General features: G+C 37.9%; 1 protein-coding gene across 3 annotated transcripts in view; it reads left to right on the top strand.

The window, feature by feature from the left end:
* Positions 1–19,536, top strand: part of MTR (5-methyltetrahydrofolate-homocysteine methyltransferase) — a 52,167-nt gene extending 32,631 nt beyond the window's left edge. For 2 of the 3 annotated variants that reach the window (XM_071549605.1, XM_071549606.1), the window contains 12 exons: positions 2,973–3,073; positions 5,013–5,080; positions 5,914–6,034; positions 8,929–9,010; positions 9,790–9,888; positions 10,633–10,708; positions 11,901–12,056; positions 12,779–12,975; positions 16,196–16,396; positions 17,089–17,281; positions 17,999–18,111; positions 18,241–19,536. In XM_071549605.1, the coding sequence (XP_071405706.1) occupies positions 2,973–3,073; positions 5,013–5,080; positions 5,914–6,034; positions 8,929–9,010; positions 9,790–9,888; positions 10,633–10,708; positions 11,901–12,056; positions 12,779–12,975; positions 16,196–16,396; positions 17,089–17,281; positions 17,999–18,111; positions 18,241–18,333 (1,500 nt within the window). In that variant the 3' untranslated portion in view covers positions 18,334–19,536. Of the gene's footprint in view, positions 1–2,972; positions 3,074–5,012; positions 5,081–5,913; positions 6,035–7,851; positions 8,896–8,928; positions 9,011–9,789; positions 9,889–10,632; positions 10,709–11,900; positions 12,057–12,778; positions 12,976–16,195; positions 16,397–17,088; positions 17,282–17,998; positions 18,112–18,240 lie in introns of those variants that run through there. The other variant, XM_071549607.1, reaches the window with a different exon arrangement.
* The last annotated feature ends 655 nt before the right edge of the window (positions 19,537–20,191 follow it).

Here is a 20,191-nt window from a genome sequence, read left to right on the forward strand (position 1 = left end):
CTGTTGACGTGTGGTGGGACACTGCCATTTGAGTTGAATCTTTGAAAACCCATCGTGTGAGTGTTGATGTGCCCAAGAGCCGAGCCAATGAAGAACATCACACCCTGGACTGGCTGGGGGAGGGTTGTTCCTGGCTCAATGGGCCTATGATGCCTCAGACCACCTGTAGGTGGATGAGGCCAAGGGGTGGATCTGACTGTGAACACTATTTTAACCCCAGTGGGAAACTAGAGACTCCTGAAGAGAGGATGGTAACCCTATTGAAAGACATGAACCATCAGATAAGATAACCTGAGATGACCTGCTTTGTTTCCATCTGAAATATCTACCCCATCCTAATGGACTCTTAGCCACATTATGGAGGGGTGGAAATCAGCCCTGAAAAAAAATAAGTGTTTAAGCATGAGAACCTAAGATATGAGTGACATAATATGGTATGGAATAAGGGGTGGAGAATGTTATGGGTTCACCTAGGTGGGCCTAGATTTGGGCCCTGAAGTCTGGACTAGGCCGAAGCTGTCAGCTGACTTGAGCTGGGCTGAGCTGACAGCTGACCTCTTCTAGCCAGTAATTTTGTATTCCATACCACATTATGACATCATCTCCAGGGAAGGAGGAACCAGTGTGGGAGTGGTTAAGTCAGTCGCTTCTCAGCCCTCCTCTGGGGAGGACGCACGATGCTGTCCCAGGGGGGATGGAGAGGACCAGGCCCACCACTGGCTCACAGGGTACCTCAGGAAAGTAAAATGTGTTGTTCTGGGTCTCTCCTTTCTGCTTGGGTTTGTCTCCCTGGGGAATAAGCTTCTTCTTAAGTAATGTGTAGTTAGGACAGTAGAATTTGTGTGTTTGTTAAGAAGTTGACGTGGGGAACTTGTTGTTGTAGACTTGTGTGAGTGTATATTTGTACTCTCTTCTAATTGTCTCTTTCTTTCTGTGAAAAATATATGTAGATTTAGTATAAATGCAGTTTGAAGTGGTTTTTTTTCTTTCCCCTCTCTTTTCCTCCCTTTCCCTGGTGTTAGGAGGGAGGCTTTTCTCTCTGTGCTTGGGGGGGTTGGCAGTTGCTTATCTCAAACCAAGACAAAGGAGAAGGCAGGACTTCTGTTCTCCTGTTTCCCTCTACCTTCTGCCGGCAAGGGATGTAGTGCCTTCCTCTTACAAAAATATGTTTTCACTGTATAGAGAATTGGTGAGAGAGGGAAAAACAGCTGCATCTATCTCCAAAGTTAGATGTTGACTTGAAGGAAAATGATTTGCAGACTCTGGTAACTGATCTGTCTGATGTTCCCCAGACTACTGTAACCTCCAGGACAGTTTAGTCACAGACTGCCAGGAAATGCAAAGTGTTGGTAGTTACATTTGAGGATAAAGAGCTATGGCTGTAGATCTCCATCAAGATTAAAACAAAGAAGCCCTTTGGATGCCTGCCCAGATCTTGAGGACCTCCTTGCTTAAGACAATTGAAATCACAGTGTGCCCTAAACAGGGTTTATTTAAAGTGACATGTGCTCTGGCCCATGTTGTTTTCTGCCCAGCACAGATTTTTCTTCCTCTTGTGTGCAAATCCCATTTGTATTAATTTTTTTAATATCAATCACTAATTAAATCATCAGTACTTATTAGCTGTAATACAGTGTGGGGCAGCACTTTTTGTTCTTTCCCCTGTCCTTGATTAATCTCTTTCCCCAATTTCCTCTTACATTCCAGGAGTGTATTTTCAACTGCTGAATTTTTTGTTCATGTACCGAGATGGCTGATTTACAGAGCTCCATTTTGACTTCAGTCTTCTCCAGTCCTCTGTAAAACAGAAGCCCTGGGGAAATAGTAGTTTTTAGTAAGCAGCAGCACTGGTGGGGATCCAGGGGTTTTATTCAACAAATGTGTTAGGACTGTAGGAAATCCTAGTATCACTCTTGGTAATCTATAAGGATTTTTTTTAACCCATAATATTGCAACTACAGAAGGCAATGTAGGTTCATGAAATAAGAGAGCTACTCAATATGTCCAGAAATATAACATGCTTCATGGAAGGATTTAGTCATCCAGTTCTGCCATCTGCAAAGGAGATGAGATACTGTCTGGAAAAATATTTTGTAGTTTTGCATAGAATATGCTCTGTGCAATTTAAGTAGTTGCTTACTGGCATCTGATCGTGCACCAGCTCAGACATACCAGTGTTATAGCCTGGAGGTGCTCCAAATGACAACAAGGATTATATAACTAAAAGTGTATTGCCTAGTCCTGTGTGCTGGTGGAGAACTGCTGTGGGAAGTTTCACTGTTGAGCTGCTGGTAGCACCGTTTGTCAGGCTGAATGCCATCTAACCTAGGACCTTCTTGTGATGGAACACCTTCCCCTCTTCTAGGAGATCCTTCTTCCAGCCTGTTTGTTCAGCTTGAGTAGTCTGAAGTAGTGTGATCACTGTACTTAAACATCTCCCTTCCTATTCATGTTGCATAAAAAATTAGTCTCCTTGCTTTTGCTAATTCCTCTAATGTTCTTTCTAATATTGCTTATTCCTCATTCTCAGCATTGCATTGAAAGGTAGATTTTAATGCACGGACAGGCATGTAATTATGAGTATTCGTGCCCTTTTGTTCTAAATATTTAATTTATTTAATCTCTTTATTGGTGAGTTATATATTTGGAGCAGAGGTACCTTAGGAGTTTAGTTATTGCACTGCACAAAATGCTATCCAGATCTGAAATTGTTTTATCTGCTATTTTGTTTTTTTAAACACAGATTTTTGAGTAACATCCATGCCATTTGGAAGAATATTTAGTGTGCAAGTTTCTGTTACCTGGATCTTTTAAAATAGTTTATATTATTTACTGTGTTATCTTCACTATGCTTTGCAATTACTCCAAAAGTAGTCTGGGAAATGCATTAGGATTGCACTGTTGAAGAATATGTAAAAACATACCTAGGCTTCTGAGTAATTTAACTCTTGTGTTATTTCTTCAACTTGCAGGATCCTTATCAGGGTACAATAGTATTAGCAACTGTGAAGGGAGACGTACATGATATCGGCAAGAACATTGTGGGAGTTGTTCTGGGCTGCAACAACTTCAGGTAAAGAGACTAACATTAGGTAGCTGAGAACAGAGCTGTAGAAAGATAATTAATACCTTAGACCAGCTCTAGCTGCAGTGATAAAAAGTGGGCATTTCTTGGGAATTGTCCTCTGTTCTCCAGTTGCGATTGGGAACACAGTTCATAGCAGCTATTGCAATTGGGGGGGCAAGAGGGAGCATTGCCTCCTCCTTTAATACTATTTTTCTGAATCAATTGGCATCTGAGGTGAATGCAGTTTAACATAAATTAGCACATAAATGAGAACATCAATTTTTGAATTTGTTTTATTCCCATTAAATATAATGAATATTATTTCTTAAACATGTAAGTGTAATGTCTGAAGAAATCAGATACCACAATTGCAGTAGGCAGTACTGTGTGTGGGTTTCTTTGTGAAAAAAGGAAGTCTTACAAGATTTGAATGAAACTTGTAGTTTTTGAAGCTTTTTGTTGATTGTGAGGTTTAAAAATTTTCTGGGGTATGTTTTGTTTAATAAGAGGGGAGTTTCTGAACTTCAAAAGTTAGAACTTCAAGAGAAGTCAGGTCTTTCATGGCCTGTGTATGTGCAGCAGGGGTGGCCATAGTGTTGGAATGAATGGTCATGTTTACATCAGTGCCCTTTGTCAAGGGTCTGTCAGATGTTGCAGAAAGCTGAATCAGCTTTGGAACTCTTGTCTTATCATTCATTCCTTTGTTTTCTTTCAACTTTGAGTTGTCATTTGCTCTAAGAAGAGCCAAAATTATCCCTTTATTTTAAACATGAAGTGTTGAAGTCAGTAGCAGTGCTGTGTGTATGCAGTATATTCCATTTAGTTTCCTCTTGAAATTCTGTGGATTGGTTGCAGGCTTTCTTGAGCTTTATTTAGACTCGCTGAACTGAAGCCGGAGAGCTTTTTGTCACCACAAGTGTGAGTGACACTGAATGAAACCAGCAGGCTGGGATGGCTTACTTGAAAAAAAATGGCTGGGGTTATAGGATTAAAGTGCTAACAAGGGAAGTGCAGTGTCTCATTTCATAAAATATGTGCTTTAATAGGGCGCAACCTTGATGTGAATCGTTTTATATTCCTGATGTAAGATTGATGTCCACAAAACCTTTTTGTATTATCTAAGTAACTTCAGAAATGCTACTGCTGTTGGCAGCCCTGATAAGGTGGCTAAGCAGCAAACAGCCAGTCACTTCCACCCAGCCACCCTCAGTGGGATGGGGAAAGAGGAAAGGAAGAATGAGAGCAAGAAAAATGGTTAGTGGAGAAAAATGTTTAGTAAGTGAAGCCAAAGTGGAAGAAGAGAGAGAGAAAAAACAAAACAAGTGATGCAAAGGCAATCCCCTTGCCACCTCCCATGGGTAAACTGGTGCCTAGCCAGTTCCTGAGCAAAAGATGACTAACCCCTGCTACTTCTTTATTGCTGAGCTTGACTTCATATGCCATAGAATATTTCTGTGGTTAGTTTCGGTCGTCTGTCTGTGTCTACTCACAGTCTATTCCTTGAGGGGATAGAATAAGAAACAGGGAAGGCCTTGCTGCTGGGAAAACATTGTTCATCAGCAGATCAATAGTTTATTTTTAGTGTTTTAGCAGTATTGTTTTGGTCACGGATCTAAAACATGGCACCATACCAGCTGCTGTGAAGAAAACTAACTCATCTCAGCCAGACTTAGTACAACCGCAAAAACTTATTTAACAGAAAAAAAAAGCCTCTTGCACTTGTATTTTCTTAACTACTATGCCATCTGCAACTCTGACTTACTGAAAATTTTGCTAGACCTAGAGATACTTCCTGTATTAAAGTTCCCAAAAGTCTTAAGAGAAACAAACAAATTTAACTTCAATTTTAGGTCAGTTATTTATGGTAAGAGAAATGTATTTGCTCTTTAGCAGAAATTTGATTTATTTTTTAAAGAATTGTGTGTCATCTCACTTCTTTTCACAGAGTTATTGATTTAGGAGTCATGACTCCATGTGAAAAGATACTGAGAGCTGCTGTTGAGAACAAAGCAGGTATAGAGAGATTTCATTACTACTTCTGAATTGTTTGGTTTTTAAACCACACTTGGATTCTTTATTTCTTGTTATTGCATTCCTGTGCTGTCTGTGATTTGGTCAGACTATGTTCAGAGAAATTAGAACTTCTGCATTAACAATATTAATTATTTAGCATTTGGCACTTCTGTGAAACCTAGCCTGAGGAATTGGAACTCTGTATCAAAAAGACAATTCCATGAGAGATGTTTTAGTATTTGTTTTACGGATGAATAAAATGGAGCTTTGAAAAGGTTTAGGTAACTCTTTGTTGGGTCTTAAATCAGTGAAAGAACTTGGCATTTGGTCTGCTGGATCAGTGAGTGTGAAATCAGGAATGAATTGTTGTAATAAATATTGAACTTTCTGAAACAAGTTGCAGTTGCTTTGAAACTGTCTACTGCATCTTGGAAAAGATGAATTGTGTGGAACAAAGTTTGAAAGCATTTGCTGTTTCCAAGAACAGAGCATATAATTATTTTGTCTTATTTCCCTCCTCAGTGCTGAACTTCTGAGACATGGAGCTTGCTAATCAAAAGTACTGTTTATTTATTGGTGAAACTAGAGCAGTAGATGTTCAGGACCTGGGAAGACTGAGAAACATCTTAAACTGGGGATTTGGAGTCATTGTCACTCTTGGAAAGCTTTTACTTTCTAATTGGGTCAAACCTTCCTTATAGGCTCATGACTACCATTTTACCTCACTATTTTCTATCTGATGTACAAAATAACCTTTTCGTAATGATTTCTATGTCTTTCTAGAGTGAATTTGCTAAACCTTTTGTGTGTGTGTGTTTGTAAATTTGCAATAGATATAATTGGCCTGTCTGGTCTCATCACTCCATCTCTGGATGAGATGATTTTTGTCGCTAAGGAAATGGAGAGATTGGCAATAAAGATTCCTTTGCTGATTGGAGGAGCAACTACTTCTAAGTAAGATATCTCAGTTGGTAAGATGGGCAATATCTGTGGAAATAGTGTTAACCAGGGAAAAAGGAAATTTACAGCCACTTCATTACCCCTTTCCTTCATATTCATGCTGGTGTGTATTTCCTTACGATTGTTCTATTTTGTCTCATAAATCCTAGAATATACTAAAATCCAAATAAAATGTAGTCAGGGACATAACAAATAATGGACATCCTAAGTGTTTAATTTTTGCAAGTGTTATGTGTTTTCCAAGTGTTTATTGTGTGTGTAGAAGTTCACGGACATATGCATATGAATACAGTTCTGTTCTTCTGAGGTGTTGAATGATCTACTTGATTGAACAAAGCATTCTGAAAATGCAGGATTTTGAGACTAGAAATTATCATATTGACATCAGGGAGCTATTATCTTTAAGAAAGTTACTGCATATTCCTGGATCATTGTTCAGCAAGGTGATGACTGGGTTGTGTCTCCAGTCCTGTTCATGCAGGCTGATAAGGCATAAAGTCTAGCTTTTTACTTTGAAGTACTTACCATGTTGCTTTTGATAGACCTGAGCTTTTCTGTTGAGATCTTGTTCCTCAGATCTGTTCAAATAACAGATCTGCTATAATTTCCTGAAGACCAGTGTTGACAGCTCACTGACACCTAGTCTTAGCATTAGATATGTTTTGGGCAAGGGTCATGGTTTGCTGACTTCCGTAGGTTACAGTATGCTTGAGTAGGTGACAGCTCAGAAGACTGCAGAGGTCATTAATTTTCTGTGTAACTAGGTGCTGTTAGCAGTGTTGCTTTCTTTATCAGAGCAGCATATATTGTAGCCAGATCTATTGTATTCTGTATTTTTGGCTTTAGCAAATCGTCTCATAATCTGACAGACAGTGGAAAGTAGGATCACTACCAGTCTTTATTGTTCCTGTAGTTATAATGCAGAGTTTACTGTATCCTTTTTCTCCCTGTGAATCTCTTTCTATCACTTTGATACTGAGAACAAACATGGAGGGTTTTTTCTTAAAAGAAAAAGGCAGGGGGGTGAGTGAAAGGAAGGCTTTATTCTAAGCAGATATCTTAGGAGAGCCCTTTCTTTAGATCTTCTCAGTGTTTTCACACACGGCATTGTGGCCTCGTAATCGATGTCAAATAACCACATCAAACAATTTTGCAGAATTTATTCACAGAGATCAGTGTAGCTAACAGGAAGGAGCACTAGTTTTATCCTGGAATATGGAAATTACTGAAGAATATGTGTATAATTTTGAATACATAAATTTTGTTCATGTCAACTCTATATAAATATATACTTATGCATGTGCCCAGACACAATACGGTGATTATAAAATATATGTCAAGTAAAGGTATTCTTCATGGAAGACTGGATTAGTAATATATATTTAATTTTAATTCCCCAGTTTTAAGTTTAGCCTCATGCACATTCTCAAAGGTTGTGTATATGTCAGAGATTGCTAATGAAGAACCATCTGCATTTTTTTCCTCTGTAATAAGTAGACATTGTTATTTGGAATAAAGAGACCATAAGTACTTTGAAGGGTGTAAAGTGAGATTGGTTTGAAAGAGAGGGAGGTTGGATTTTGTCTCCAGAATCTACACAATAGAATTTCTTCAGAATTTACAGTAATGATAACATCTGCATTCTTACTATGCTGCTTTGGTAAATTCAGATGCAGACAAATAATGGTGACATCCTTGTTGTGGTAAAGTTTATTTTAAAAAAAGTATAAAAATTAGTATGTAATGGCTGATATGTTGCCATTGTAGGACCATGTCCTGTTTGTTTCCTTTGTCTGTTCCTATCGTAATAGGAGATACAACATCCTTTTAAAACTTAGAGCTGTCAAGATCAGAAGCGCATCTCCTAGAAGCAAATTCAGAAGATGCTGGACAGTGTTTTCACTGCTGTGTTGCACAGTCATCAGTAAACCTCTACGTCCAAGTGCTTTAAGTATTTGACAGAACCTGAAGAAAAAGAAGATCTTATCTCTGCTATGGAAAATCGCTTCCTGGGCTCTGATTTAAATTTAGTTTAAAAAATGGTGTTTGACCTTAGTATACAAGAAAGCAAACTGAGCTTTGGCCTGTAAGGTCTTTGTTCCTATACTTGCCTGAAGAGCTTTGGCAGGACTCTGAGCACAGGTTCTTTCATCACTAGAAGGTGTTAGCAGTATTCCTTTCTTTATCAGGGCAGCACATATTGTAGCAGACCTATTATATTCCATATTTATGGCTTTAGCAAATTGTCTCATAATTTGATGGACAGTGGAGAGTAGGATCACTACCTTTCTTTATTGCTCCTGTAGTTATAATGCAATGTTCACTGTATCTTCAAGATGCAAGTGTGTAATATTTATTGACCACTGGCAGAATTCCTTCTTCTGGTGACCCGTGCCTCCAATTTTGAAGTAGACCATAGCAGAAATGGAATAGTCATCACTGAATTAGGTTAATGTTAATCCACAGACCCAGCTTGTAGGAGGGAAAAATGTAAAATGAGCAAAAAGGATTGAAAAAAATTGTTAGCTCCTGGTAGGCTTAGTTTGGAACATTCTCACTGAAATTTTATGAGACTCAAACTACCGAGTTGGTGATTTTCATTCAACTGGTAAGACAGTGAGGGAATGTGAGTTGGCACATTATTTATGAAGTGTTCTGATACTCTTTGAAGAAAAGTGTTCATGTACCTATTATTAAAATCTGTGTTTAATGATTCATGCATAGCAGATGGATGAATGAATTTCTTCTTTTGAAGTTCTGGTCTATGCATTAAGTCAGGATTTATTTCACTGGGGGTTTGTCTGGTTTTTATTGGGTTTTTTGGTTCTGTTGTTTTTTTGCTTCAGTTGTGAAATGCTCACTCTTTTTATTTTTCTTTTTCATTGAAGAACACACACAGCTGTTAAAATTGCCCCGCGATACAGCGCACCTGTGATTCATGTCCTGGATGCATCCAAGAGTGTTGTGGTTGTAAGTTCTAAATTATAATTTCTCATCCATGCACAAATACATGCCCTGTTTTTCTGTTGTGCCTCTCATCCTTTCCTCCAGGGCTTAATGTTGTGGCAGAAAATTGAAGAGACGCGACGGAGACCAGTTTCTAAACTACTATTGCTTCATTTCTTTTTTTTTGTTGCCATGTGGTTCTCTCATCTGACTCATGTCACTGATTGTCACTGGGTACTTTTATTTAGAGTCCCATTTCTCTAGTGAGGGTGACATTCACCCTGAGTCCTTGACTGTAGTTTGATTTGTTTTCTATTGAAGAGTGATGGAGTTAGATATGAACTATTCTCTCTAACTTGGAAATATTTCTGAAATTAGTTAGATGGCAACATTAATACTGAGAAATGTGTGGCTGGAGTTGTTTAGGTTGGATTGTCTTTCAACAAAATGTGTAGTCTTAACTGGCAAGTACCTTCTTGTAAGAAGTAGGCTAAGCTGCATGCTGTTTCTGTGACTGTTCAGTCTCTAAGTTTCGCAGTATTCTCCTCTCATGTCTTTTCAGAGCTAGACTTGGCTCTGCTAATTTTACCTGTGTAGTAGGGCAGTGCTCTCTGTAATACTCATATTCTAAATATGGATAGTTTGAATCTAGTTTGCAGATTATTATAAGGCTTAGTTTAGTGTTGCCAAGTGTAATTGGAAACAAGTCCAAAAGAGATTGCTTAGTTTGAAAGTCATACTCTGTCCTTACTATAGTACATTACAATATGTACTTACTCTGCTTTCTTTCCTATTTCTTTCAGTGCTCCCAGCTCTTAGATGATAGTGTAAAGGATGATTTCTTCGAAGAAATATTAGAGGAATATGAAGAAATCAGACAAGAACACTATGAATCTCTCAAGGTACAAATGTAGTTGATTTAGCTTCTTATTTGAAGTGGTTGGCACTTGCCTCATTACTCTCGGTTTCAGCTCCTTATGAAAACCTCCAGGTGTATTTGCTCTGATTTAAAACTTGCAGTAGAATTGATTGAAAACTTCCAGAAGTGCTTATGAAATCGGATTTTTGAGCCTGTAAGGGAAAATTTTGCCTGAGTCTAACACGTTTGGCACATTCTTCATTGTCATCAATGGCCAGTCAGTGGCATCTAGGACATCTCCATGGAGCTGGCAGTCATGTCATTGTAACCAGCCTACAGGAGACCAGTGCTCTCCTGGAGCAGTAGCTGGAAATGGGGAGCTACAAATGGGGTAATGAAAATGGCGCTGGTTGCTTTTGGTGGTAATGAGCTACACTATATTCTGAAACACCATGCTTTCCTAATGTTGTAGTCTTGTTTAGGTGAGGGATCTGAGCAGTGGGAGAATGTCTTGCTGTACCTCTATTTTAAAGTAATAAAGGAACAACCTCTGGTGTAGTTCAGAGGAACTAGAAATCTTGTAGGCCAGTTTTATCAGAAGTATACAGGAAAAAACAGTGGTATGGTTGTGAAGTAATCTTACTTTACAGTTGTGAACTCAGAGTTGTTGGGACTGAAATTACAGGTTGTCAGATTTGTCCTGAAGAATATTTTGAGTAGAAGTCTACCATGAAGTCAACAGTTCCATGTGTTTATATGTCTTAAATTAACGTTTATGTCCATACAGGAAAGAAGATATTTGTCTCTACAGCAAGCTAGAAGGAAAGGTTTCCATAATGACTGGTTATCAGGTCGTAAACCAGGTCAGTTTATATGTTGTTGATGTTTGTTGTTGCTGTCCCTTTATTTAATGCATCTATTTTAGATATATTTTAATTAAATTTTGCTTGATTAAACTTCAGAATATAGCAGTGTAACAGCTTGAATAAATTGGTGTCTGTCTCAGCAGAGATATTTTTTCCATAAATTTGATCAATCTGTTTCTGCTTTGTTTTTTCATAGCTCATTTAAAAAATTAAATTTCAAGTTAATAAAAAAATGGAAAATTCTGAAACAATGAGTTACCCATAACACCTTATAATCAAAAATCTAATGACTGCTTTGCAAAATAATGTCTGCGTAGCTCATTACATTGCAAAGCTTACTATACCATATTTGGGAAACACAGCTTGTGGCATGGCATCTGTATGACATTCCTTCTTACACTTTTTCCTACCCCTTCCCCATCATTTTTTATACTGGTTTGGTATGATCTTTATCTTCTTTTAAATTAGATTTTACAAGTATAAACAGCATTCCACAAGATGTTGCACCCTGCAGTGACATTAACTTTGCTTTCTGTCATTTCATTTAAAAGACTAGACAAGATGTTAATTTTCAATAGCTCATCTTGATAAAGGCTGTTTACAGAGTATTGAACAGTACAGAGAAAACAAGTGCAAAGCTTGTGGCTTTGCACATGTAAGTCCATCTCGTGTTTTCACTAGCGCATCTGAACAAGTGTGTGGTGCCTGCAAAAGTTCTTAAAGTTACATAAAAATTTACAGAAATATTCTGCAGTATCACAGCATTTAACATGTCTCTGTATAGAAAGGGATTTGTAAATATGAAAGGTATATATGCTTATAAAATATGTTATATATTGAAAAGTTGTGTAGGGTTTTTTTGGTCTTCTGTCTTGGCCAATATTGTGGCCAATGAGGTAAGTTCCCAAGTCCAACAGCTAGTAAATATTGATTTATATGGAAGAACAAAAGGCCTTAATTTTTCTATTCCAACTTTACATGCTTTTTATGCTGTTTTTTGTTGTTGTTACATTGTAACTGTGGAGTATGATATGACTTGGGAATGATATGACAGTGAGAATTCTAAGACAATTACTTTGGAAGAGGTCCTTTGCAGTGGTGAAGGCTGGTGAGCATCAGCTATGCTGCACATAAAAGAGCAATTTTAAATTATTTTCATCATGTCAAATCATACTTATGATTCCCACAGTAAAACCAAAATTCATCGGCACAAAAGTCTTTGAAGATTATGACCTGAAGAAGCTGGTAGAATACATTGACTGGAAGCCCTTCTTTGATGTCTGGCAACTTAGGGGAAAATATCCCAACCGGAGCTTTCCTAAGATCTTTAATGATAAAACTGTAGGTGAGTATTGAAATTGCATTTACTTCATGTAAATAATCCTAACAGACCTGCCTCCGCATTAAGATTCTGAATGTTTTGAAATACATAGGAATACTGAAAACACCTGGAAAGTAATGTCACTCAAATAATTTGTTTAAAGCAACATTTGGTAAACCAACTGTTGTAATGTGAGGCTGAAAAATAAATGCGGAAAAATCCTCAGGCATCTTATTTAGCACTCACCTGCCAAAGCACAGGGAGGTATTTCAGTAGCATCAGAGCACTTAATATATCTCTGTCCCCATTGTGGGTGAGGATGGCAAGAGAGCTCTGTCTCCTTTTGAAACCATTTGATAGGTGTTGAAATGCGTGATGAAATTGCAAGGGTGACACTGAGAACAATGTTCTGAGTCAACTGCACTGGGGTAATGTAGGTGCATGTACCAGGTCTCTGCTGCTCATTTTATTCTGTATCCTCTGCCCATACTAGAATGGTGCTGGCTGAAACATTTTGTGTCTCTGTTATTTTTTTACTCCAAGATATATATTGTTATAGCTATATAGACACAATCACAAGACATAATCACTCTGCTGTCTCCCTGTTTGCTGTAGCTGACAGATCATTGCAGTCATTGGAGAAGTATGTGGAAAACTAGTCAATCTTCAACAGTTCTTTAACCTATTTAGCCAGTTGTGAAAACATGCCTTTTCTGAAGGCCTCTTTTTTTTTTTCTTTTGGCTAGGTGAAGAAGCAAAGAGGGTTTATAATGATGCTCAAGATCTACTGAAAACATTGATTAATCAAAAGAAATTACAAGCCAGAGGTGTGGTTGGGTTCTGGCCGGCTCAAAGTGTTCAGGATGATATCCACTTATATGCTGTAGAAGAGGCAGTGGGATCTTCAGAACCAATAGCAAAATTTTATGGCTTGAGGCAACAGGTACAATAACAGCACATTTGTTAAGTGACCTTTTTTTCCCCCCTCTGCATTGCAAGAATGTAATAGAAGTGCCCTATTAAAATCTGTAGAAAATGGTCATTGTAATCTGTCTGTGGCTGTTGTCTTGCCATTTCTTTCAGTAATAACAAGATCTTCTTAGTGGTGATCCAAGTATTTGTATTTTAATATTTGTAGTATTTTGCATTATAATAGTTGTACAAAATGCTTTATAGGTTTAACGTCTTCAGATATGATGTGCATTTTCTGTCTTAGTTTTAATATTTAGGATGTCCTAAAGCAATGTGCTGTATAAATTCATTACATGGATCTTGTGTTGCTAAATTAGAACCTAATGAACCTTAGTTCTCTAATATCCCCGAATTCTGCTTTAGATGAAAAATTCTGCCTGAATGTATTAAAGGTTAAACCCAGTTAGCATTAAAAACCCCCTGGAAAATAAAGCTCAGTGGAGATAAGTGTTTTTGATAGTCTTAATTTTTATGTAAAATTCACCATTATGAAGGGGCAGTTTGGAATTAGTTGGCTGCTAATTCTGACTGAGCTAATCATTATTTTAAGTATTCATGCTTGAATCATACTTACCTAGATTTGCATTTAATTTGATAGATTCAACTTTCAAGATAGTCTGCCTCTCCTTTTTCCCTGTCATCTGATTTGGCTTCTTCATAGTTCACATATTCACAGCCATCAAACATGGGCAGAAAAAAAATCATTCAACAACTACCTAAATTTCTGGAGTACAATATTCTATAAAGATAGTCACATGCCAACACTGCAGAACTGTACTAACACATAACTCTCTAAGTCTTTCTGTTTCAGTTCCCTGGAACAGATTATCTGTTGCATGGAGATGGATGACAACAGTCAATGGCAGATGTTTATATAAAATGCTCTCAACAAGCACACAGGAAGGGCTGTTCCAGAGCCTTATGGCCTAGTTAAATATTTTGATATGCCATGTAAATCAAGTTTACTACTGTTTCTTTTCCTGGCCTTTTCCCAGGATTGTCCCAAGAAGAATATCTGATTTGATGATGTTCTTGTAATGGGTTTTATTATTGGAATACTGTTATTTTCCTTAGTCTTTTTTATCTTGCATATCCCCTATTATTCAGGCTTCCCTCAAAGGTTAAGGCTATGAAACTCTGTGCTATTGTACATACTGTTCTTCTGGACTCTCTATATAATTTTCACTGCATTTCTTCCAATCTGGTGTATATAGTAATTCAGCAGTCATCACCAGAGCAAAGTAGGAGCAATAATTGTCTTCTGTTTCTTATATAAAATGTTCCTTTTAGTACACAGAGTTCTCTTCAGGACACTGTCGTTGTTGAGGTTGTGACATAAATCTAAAAGTTGGAGATGCATTTAGTTTTTTTTGTAGCTCTAATAATTACAAAAGAACCTTAAAATTACCATAGATTTCACCTGTGTGGAAAAAGGATATTTCTTTGGTTTTATAGTACTTTATGGTATTAACCTAGTAGGTTAATAGGCCGTTTTTCTTTGTTTTTCAGGGATGGGGGTGTTTTATTTCCTTTTAAGATGCAGTTGGGGTTGGATGAAAAGCAATGTTAAAATATTGTCAAAGAATGGGAATTTTCATTCTAAGTAATAGCCATGTAATAATGTTTCTTTCTGTAAGACTGTGCCACTTCCTAAATAGCAATCATGTTTCCACAATGAATACACTGATATGATTCAAAATTTCTGGTTGGCTACTCAGTCACCTCTTTTTATTATCTGTTTTCCTATTTGGAAAAGGATCCAGTGAGCAGTATGTTTCCTATTCTACAGGATCACAAAATCAGGTTGGAAAAGGCCTCTGAGATCATCGAGTTCAACCTGTGACCAAACACCACCATATCAACTAGACCATGGCACTGAGTGCTATGCCCAGTGTTTCCATAAACACCTCCAGAGATGGTGACTCCCACCACCTCCTCTGGCAGCCCATTCCAATATTTAATTGCTATTTCTGTGAAGAATTTCTTCCTAATGTCCAGTCTAAAATTCCCCTGGCACACCTTAAGAACTATGCCCTCTCATTCCGTCAGTTATTGTCTGGGAGAAGAGACCAATGCCCACCTGGCTACAATCTTCTTCCAGGTAGTTGTAGAGAGTGATCAGGTCTGCTCTGAGCCTCCTTTTCTGCAGGCTGAACAACCCCAGCTCCCTCAGCTGCTCCTCATCAGACTTATGCTCCATTCCATTCACCAGCTCCATTACCCTTCTCTGGACACACTCCAACACCTCAATGTCCTTCATGCACTGAGGGCCCAGAACTGGACACAGTGCTTGAGGTGTGGCCTCACCAGTGCTGAGTACAGGGGAAGGATCACTTCTCTGGTCCTGCTGACCACGCTATCCCTGATAAAGCCAGATTGCCACTGGCTGCCTGGGCCACCTGGGCACACTGCTGGCTCCATGTTCAGCCAACTCTTGACTAGCACCCTCAGGTCCTTTTCCTCTGGGCCACTTTCCTTTGCGTAAACCCACTTGAACTTCACTTGAGATTCAACTTTTCAGTAGTGATAGATGCATTTTGTTTGTTTGTGTGTGACTAGTGTAAGGTCTGTATCCCAGGTGCAGTGTTGTCTGGATTACTGAATACATAGTTTGTAGCACAAGAAACTAGGAGTGTTTACAAACTCTCACAGCCATTCTATAGTTGGGAGTTGCTGAACAATTTTCAGTTTGCATATCAACGTCTGTTTTGCTAACAAATGTGGAATCTGTGAGGGATAGAGGTGAAGTATTCCTTCTCTTACCCAGCAGTTGGTACAAGAGTGTTCCTTACTTTGTAATAATTTGTATCACAGAATCTTCTGAATTGGAAGGATCAAACCCACCTCTTAAGTGAATGGCCTATGCAGAGACTGAATCCACAGTGCAAGCTGTTAAATCTTACTAGCTGTAAATAGAAGAAAAACATCTCTAATATGTGTGTTCAGCACAGTATCTCTCTTCTTTGGCGTTTTGTTCTTCAGTGTCTTCAGTGATCTGAACACCCTCTGAGTGAGAGAGGGGTTTTCCTTCTAATTTAACTACAGGAAAGACACTATGGCTCAAAGACTAGTTAGATGTTTGTCAGAAGTGCCTTATGCCCTTTAGTCTTAAAAATACTGTTGTCTAGCTTAGTGCACTAATAATGTGTTTTTAAATGTTCTGATTTATTGCACTGATTTTGTTACTTTAGGCTGAAAAGGATTCTGCCTGCACAGATCCATATTACTGCCTCTCTGACTTCATAGCACCAATGGATTCTGGCATTTGTGACTACTTAGGCCTATTTGCTGTGGCCTGCTTTGGTGTAGATGAGTTATGCAATGAATTTAGGAAACAGGATGATGAATACAACATCATAATGGTAAAGGCTCTCGGCGATCGGTTGGCAGAGGTATGAGGTTTCATCACGTGTTTCCTTGTAACTTTGAGCAAATTTACAGCCACCTTAGTGCAATGCAAATGGGGTTACCTGTAGGTGCATATTTCAAGCTACAGCACAGTTTCAGCAATTAGATGCCATCTAAAGGTGTTTACTGAAGTGAGAATCCCTCTTGAAGGGCAACTGTTGGTTGCAAAATAGCATAAGCTGCAAGAGCAGTTCAGAAAAGCTGTTGCCCACTTTCAGCTCAAGGAAAAGTCCTCCGCTAAAAAGAGCAGCAGCACATACTGATATCTGATCTAGCATGGATGAAAGAATGATGTGGCTTTCCGTAGCTAGACCTGGATGAGACACTGGGATAGTCAAGACGTAGTAACTTCAATGCTATAATGTGTCACTACCATAGATCAATAAACTTTGTCTTTTTGGGTTACTTGTCTATGTCTTTTGAGTATGTAGGATTTTAAAGCAGAACAATTAAAAAACCACTATCTACCAATAAGAGAAGAAACTAAAATACTTGAATTAGCAAAATAAGTTTTGCATGTGAATTTTAGTTTTAGCAAATTTCTCACCTATGTTAAAAGCTCCCTTAAAAATGAAAGTGGGAGTGGGGATAGTCTCTATCATTGTTTGTCCTAAGTAGCTATTGCATCATTCTGTACAAACAAAAATATAAAAAAATCTTTGCATTCTAATCCAAGGCATTTGCTGAGGAGCTCCATGAAAGAGTTCGAAGGGAATTCTGGGCTTACAGTAGTACTGAGCAGCTCGATGTCTCTGACCTACGCAGAATTAAATATGAGGGAATTCGCCCTGCCCCTGGATATCCAAGCCAGCCTGACCATACGGAAAAGCTCACCATGTGGAAACTTGCTAACATTGAGGAAACAACAGGTAACTCTGCTTTACTAAGATTCTTAAACTGTTTTTATGTGAATGAGAGATTGAAATAAAAAAAACCCAGCAAATTGGGTGTTGCAGAACTACATAAAATACTGAACTGAAGTGCTTCTAGGAATTGCTGTCTTTCCCTTTTCATTGCCATTTTTATTTTGCCTCATTCAAGGAAGAATTTGCAAACCACTGCCAGTGCTTTTCGTGAAGGAGTTATGTCACTAATTAGCAGGTTGCATGCAAACAGGGTTCTGCTGCACAGAGAAATTTTCTATCATCCTTATGCTTGAAAGAAGACATTCCAGATATAAACAGGAAAAAAGCCAGTTTCCTGGTCCACAGGAAACTTGAGGTGGTAATTCTTAAAAAGGAATGAATTCCATTTGTTTTCCTCTGATTTTCACATATCAGATATTTCACTGCTCAAAAAATACCTTCATGTGTTTCAAAACTTCATTTGCCAAAATCTCCCAAGTTTTTTCCTTCAAACTGTACAATTTCTTTATTGTAATTGTAATGAAAGTCTGCAGTATATTTAAAGCTCTGTGGGTTTTTTCCATAGTTAACAAGTGGAAAATGGAGGGGGAGGGGGGTTTATTCATCTGAAAGCTTCTTGGGTTTTTGAGTTTGCTTGAAGCTGCCTAAAAAAAGGGTTCTGAATTTGTGCATATTCTCAACTATTCTTGAGAATAAGAATATTCTCATTCTCTTTTCCAGGAATTGGTTTAACAGAATCACTCGCAATGATACCTGCTTCTGCAGTTTCTGGCCTCTACTTTTCCAGTCCCAATTCCAAATACTTTGCTGTTGGAAAGATATGTAAAGATCAGGTAACTTCCACTGTCCATTGTAGTAGTGTTAGAGCATTCAAAAACACCTCATGAGCAGATGTCTCAAAAATTTTGTAAACACTAAAGGCTGGAGTTTCAAAATCATCATGTTTTGTGGTCCCTTTGCAGGTTGAAGATTATGCACTGAGAAAAAACATGTCTGTGGCAGACGTGGAGAAATGGCTGGGACCTATTTTGGGATACGATACTGAACAACTGTGATACTTGTGGGTGAACTTTTTTTTTTTTGATGGTCCATTTCCCAGAAGGAACAAGAAAATCCATCCCACTGGAAACAGTTTTCTTCCATTTATCCAAATATCTTGTTTGATAGTTTTAAATTTTTGATCAAGGAACTTAATATTTCAAATCAAATCTGCCCTGTGCCCTCGGCTTGGGACCATGAATGCATTTCAGGTCTCTCACTCATAGCTGCATATTTTTATTTGTTTTTCTTTTTTGCACGAAGACTCCAGCAGAGAAGTTAGGTGTAGGGTGGGATATGGAAACTGCAAAGCTCTCCTGTGCTTGGGAAGGCTTTGAAATCAGGGGCAAGAATTTCTATCCCATTGGCTGTGGATAGATGTAGAACAGAATTTGATGTGTGTTATTTTAATGTGCTTTGGCAAGTGATGTGATTTTTCTGTGTAGTCATGAAAGGTCTTATACAAATGGATCCAGAACAACTGAAGTACAAGATCTTTTTTTAAAGTCTGTCTGTTCTGTGTTTAGGTTTTGTGATTGGGAACATATGTTGTTCTCAATGGTATTTAGAACTATCAGAATAATGCAATGTGCTGGAGCAATATCAGAGATGCTGTATTGTGAAATGGGATGACTGAGACCATGGAGTTGTCCACTTCATGCTTCCTCTTGCTTTTGGCAAGTCAAAATCTCTTCGTACTCTGTATAAAGAGTACTGACACTTCAGATCTTCCTGTTATGTTGTGGGGCTTAATTCTTACATAAACAATCATCTGTATGTGAAAAATATGAGAAACATATTTGTTACTGTAGACAGCCAGAAAGCTTAGAGCTCACTTCAGTGTTTTACAAACTCCAACTTTCCAGATACCTGGATATTAAAAGCAACTAGTAGCAATACTGTCATACATAACAGTTAATGCTGGAGACATATTCTGCAGATTCAACTCTGAGTGATCTAATTGCTCATAGCTTTCAATAATCTCTGAGAAGTGCCTCAAGTATTGTTTAAATGCTGCTTTAGTAAAATATTAAGACAGAAACCCCTCATTTTTTCTGGTCTCTAATTGTAAATGAAAGACCAATATTGTAAAGAGAATGTTTTTTTTAATAGTTTATTTCAATCTTTTAATAGCTCGATAATTTTTCTAATGTCTTCATCTGACTTTATACTAAAAGAAGCATCTGTTATCAACAGTTTAATAAAGGTTAAGCTGTCAATGGTGTTATCCTATTAGAATCCTTTAAATGGCAACAATAGAATGTGTGCAATAATCTAAACAGATAATGTAAAAATTAATACGGACATTGTACCATGGATGTGAAATTAAAATGGCTGGGGGGTTTTGGGGGGGCGTGGGGGTTAAAGTAGTTGCATAAGTGCTTTCTTAACTGAATATTTTGGAATGGCTTATCCTTTAATGACTTATAAAAATAATTTCTAAATAAATTCCTTCTCTCTCCCCAGTCCATATCAAGGGACTTGAGACATGTCCTTGTTGATCACCTGATTCTTGTTGCAGGAACAGTTCCTCGGTAGAGCACTCGTTTAGATTGCCAAAAATACAGTAAAACATTCTTAGTATTAAGGAAAATTTGTTCCTGAAACACATAGCCTGCAAAAATTTAAATCTTCTATGCCTTGTTTTTGGTACTGCACTTTTGCAAATCAATTGCTCTCCTCTCCTGCCGTCTTCCATATTCTTATGTTTAGAAGCAGAGTGCTGTATTAGTCTGAAAATTTGATTGTGTGAATGGGATCAAAGTTTGACTTGCACAGTTTGGTTTGTTTATTGATTTATTTTCATAAAATCATTGGCAAACAGGTCAGTGAGTACAGTTTTAGCAGCATCAGACTGACAGAGCAGGAGGTGTC

Source organism: Pithys albifrons, chromosome 2 (assembly GCF_047495875.1).
Source record: "Pithys albifrons albifrons isolate INPA30051 chromosome 2, PitAlb_v1, whole genome shotgun sequence".
NCBI classification, from domain to species: domain Eukaryota; kingdom Metazoa; phylum Chordata; class Aves; order Passeriformes; family Thamnophilidae; genus Pithys; species Pithys albifrons.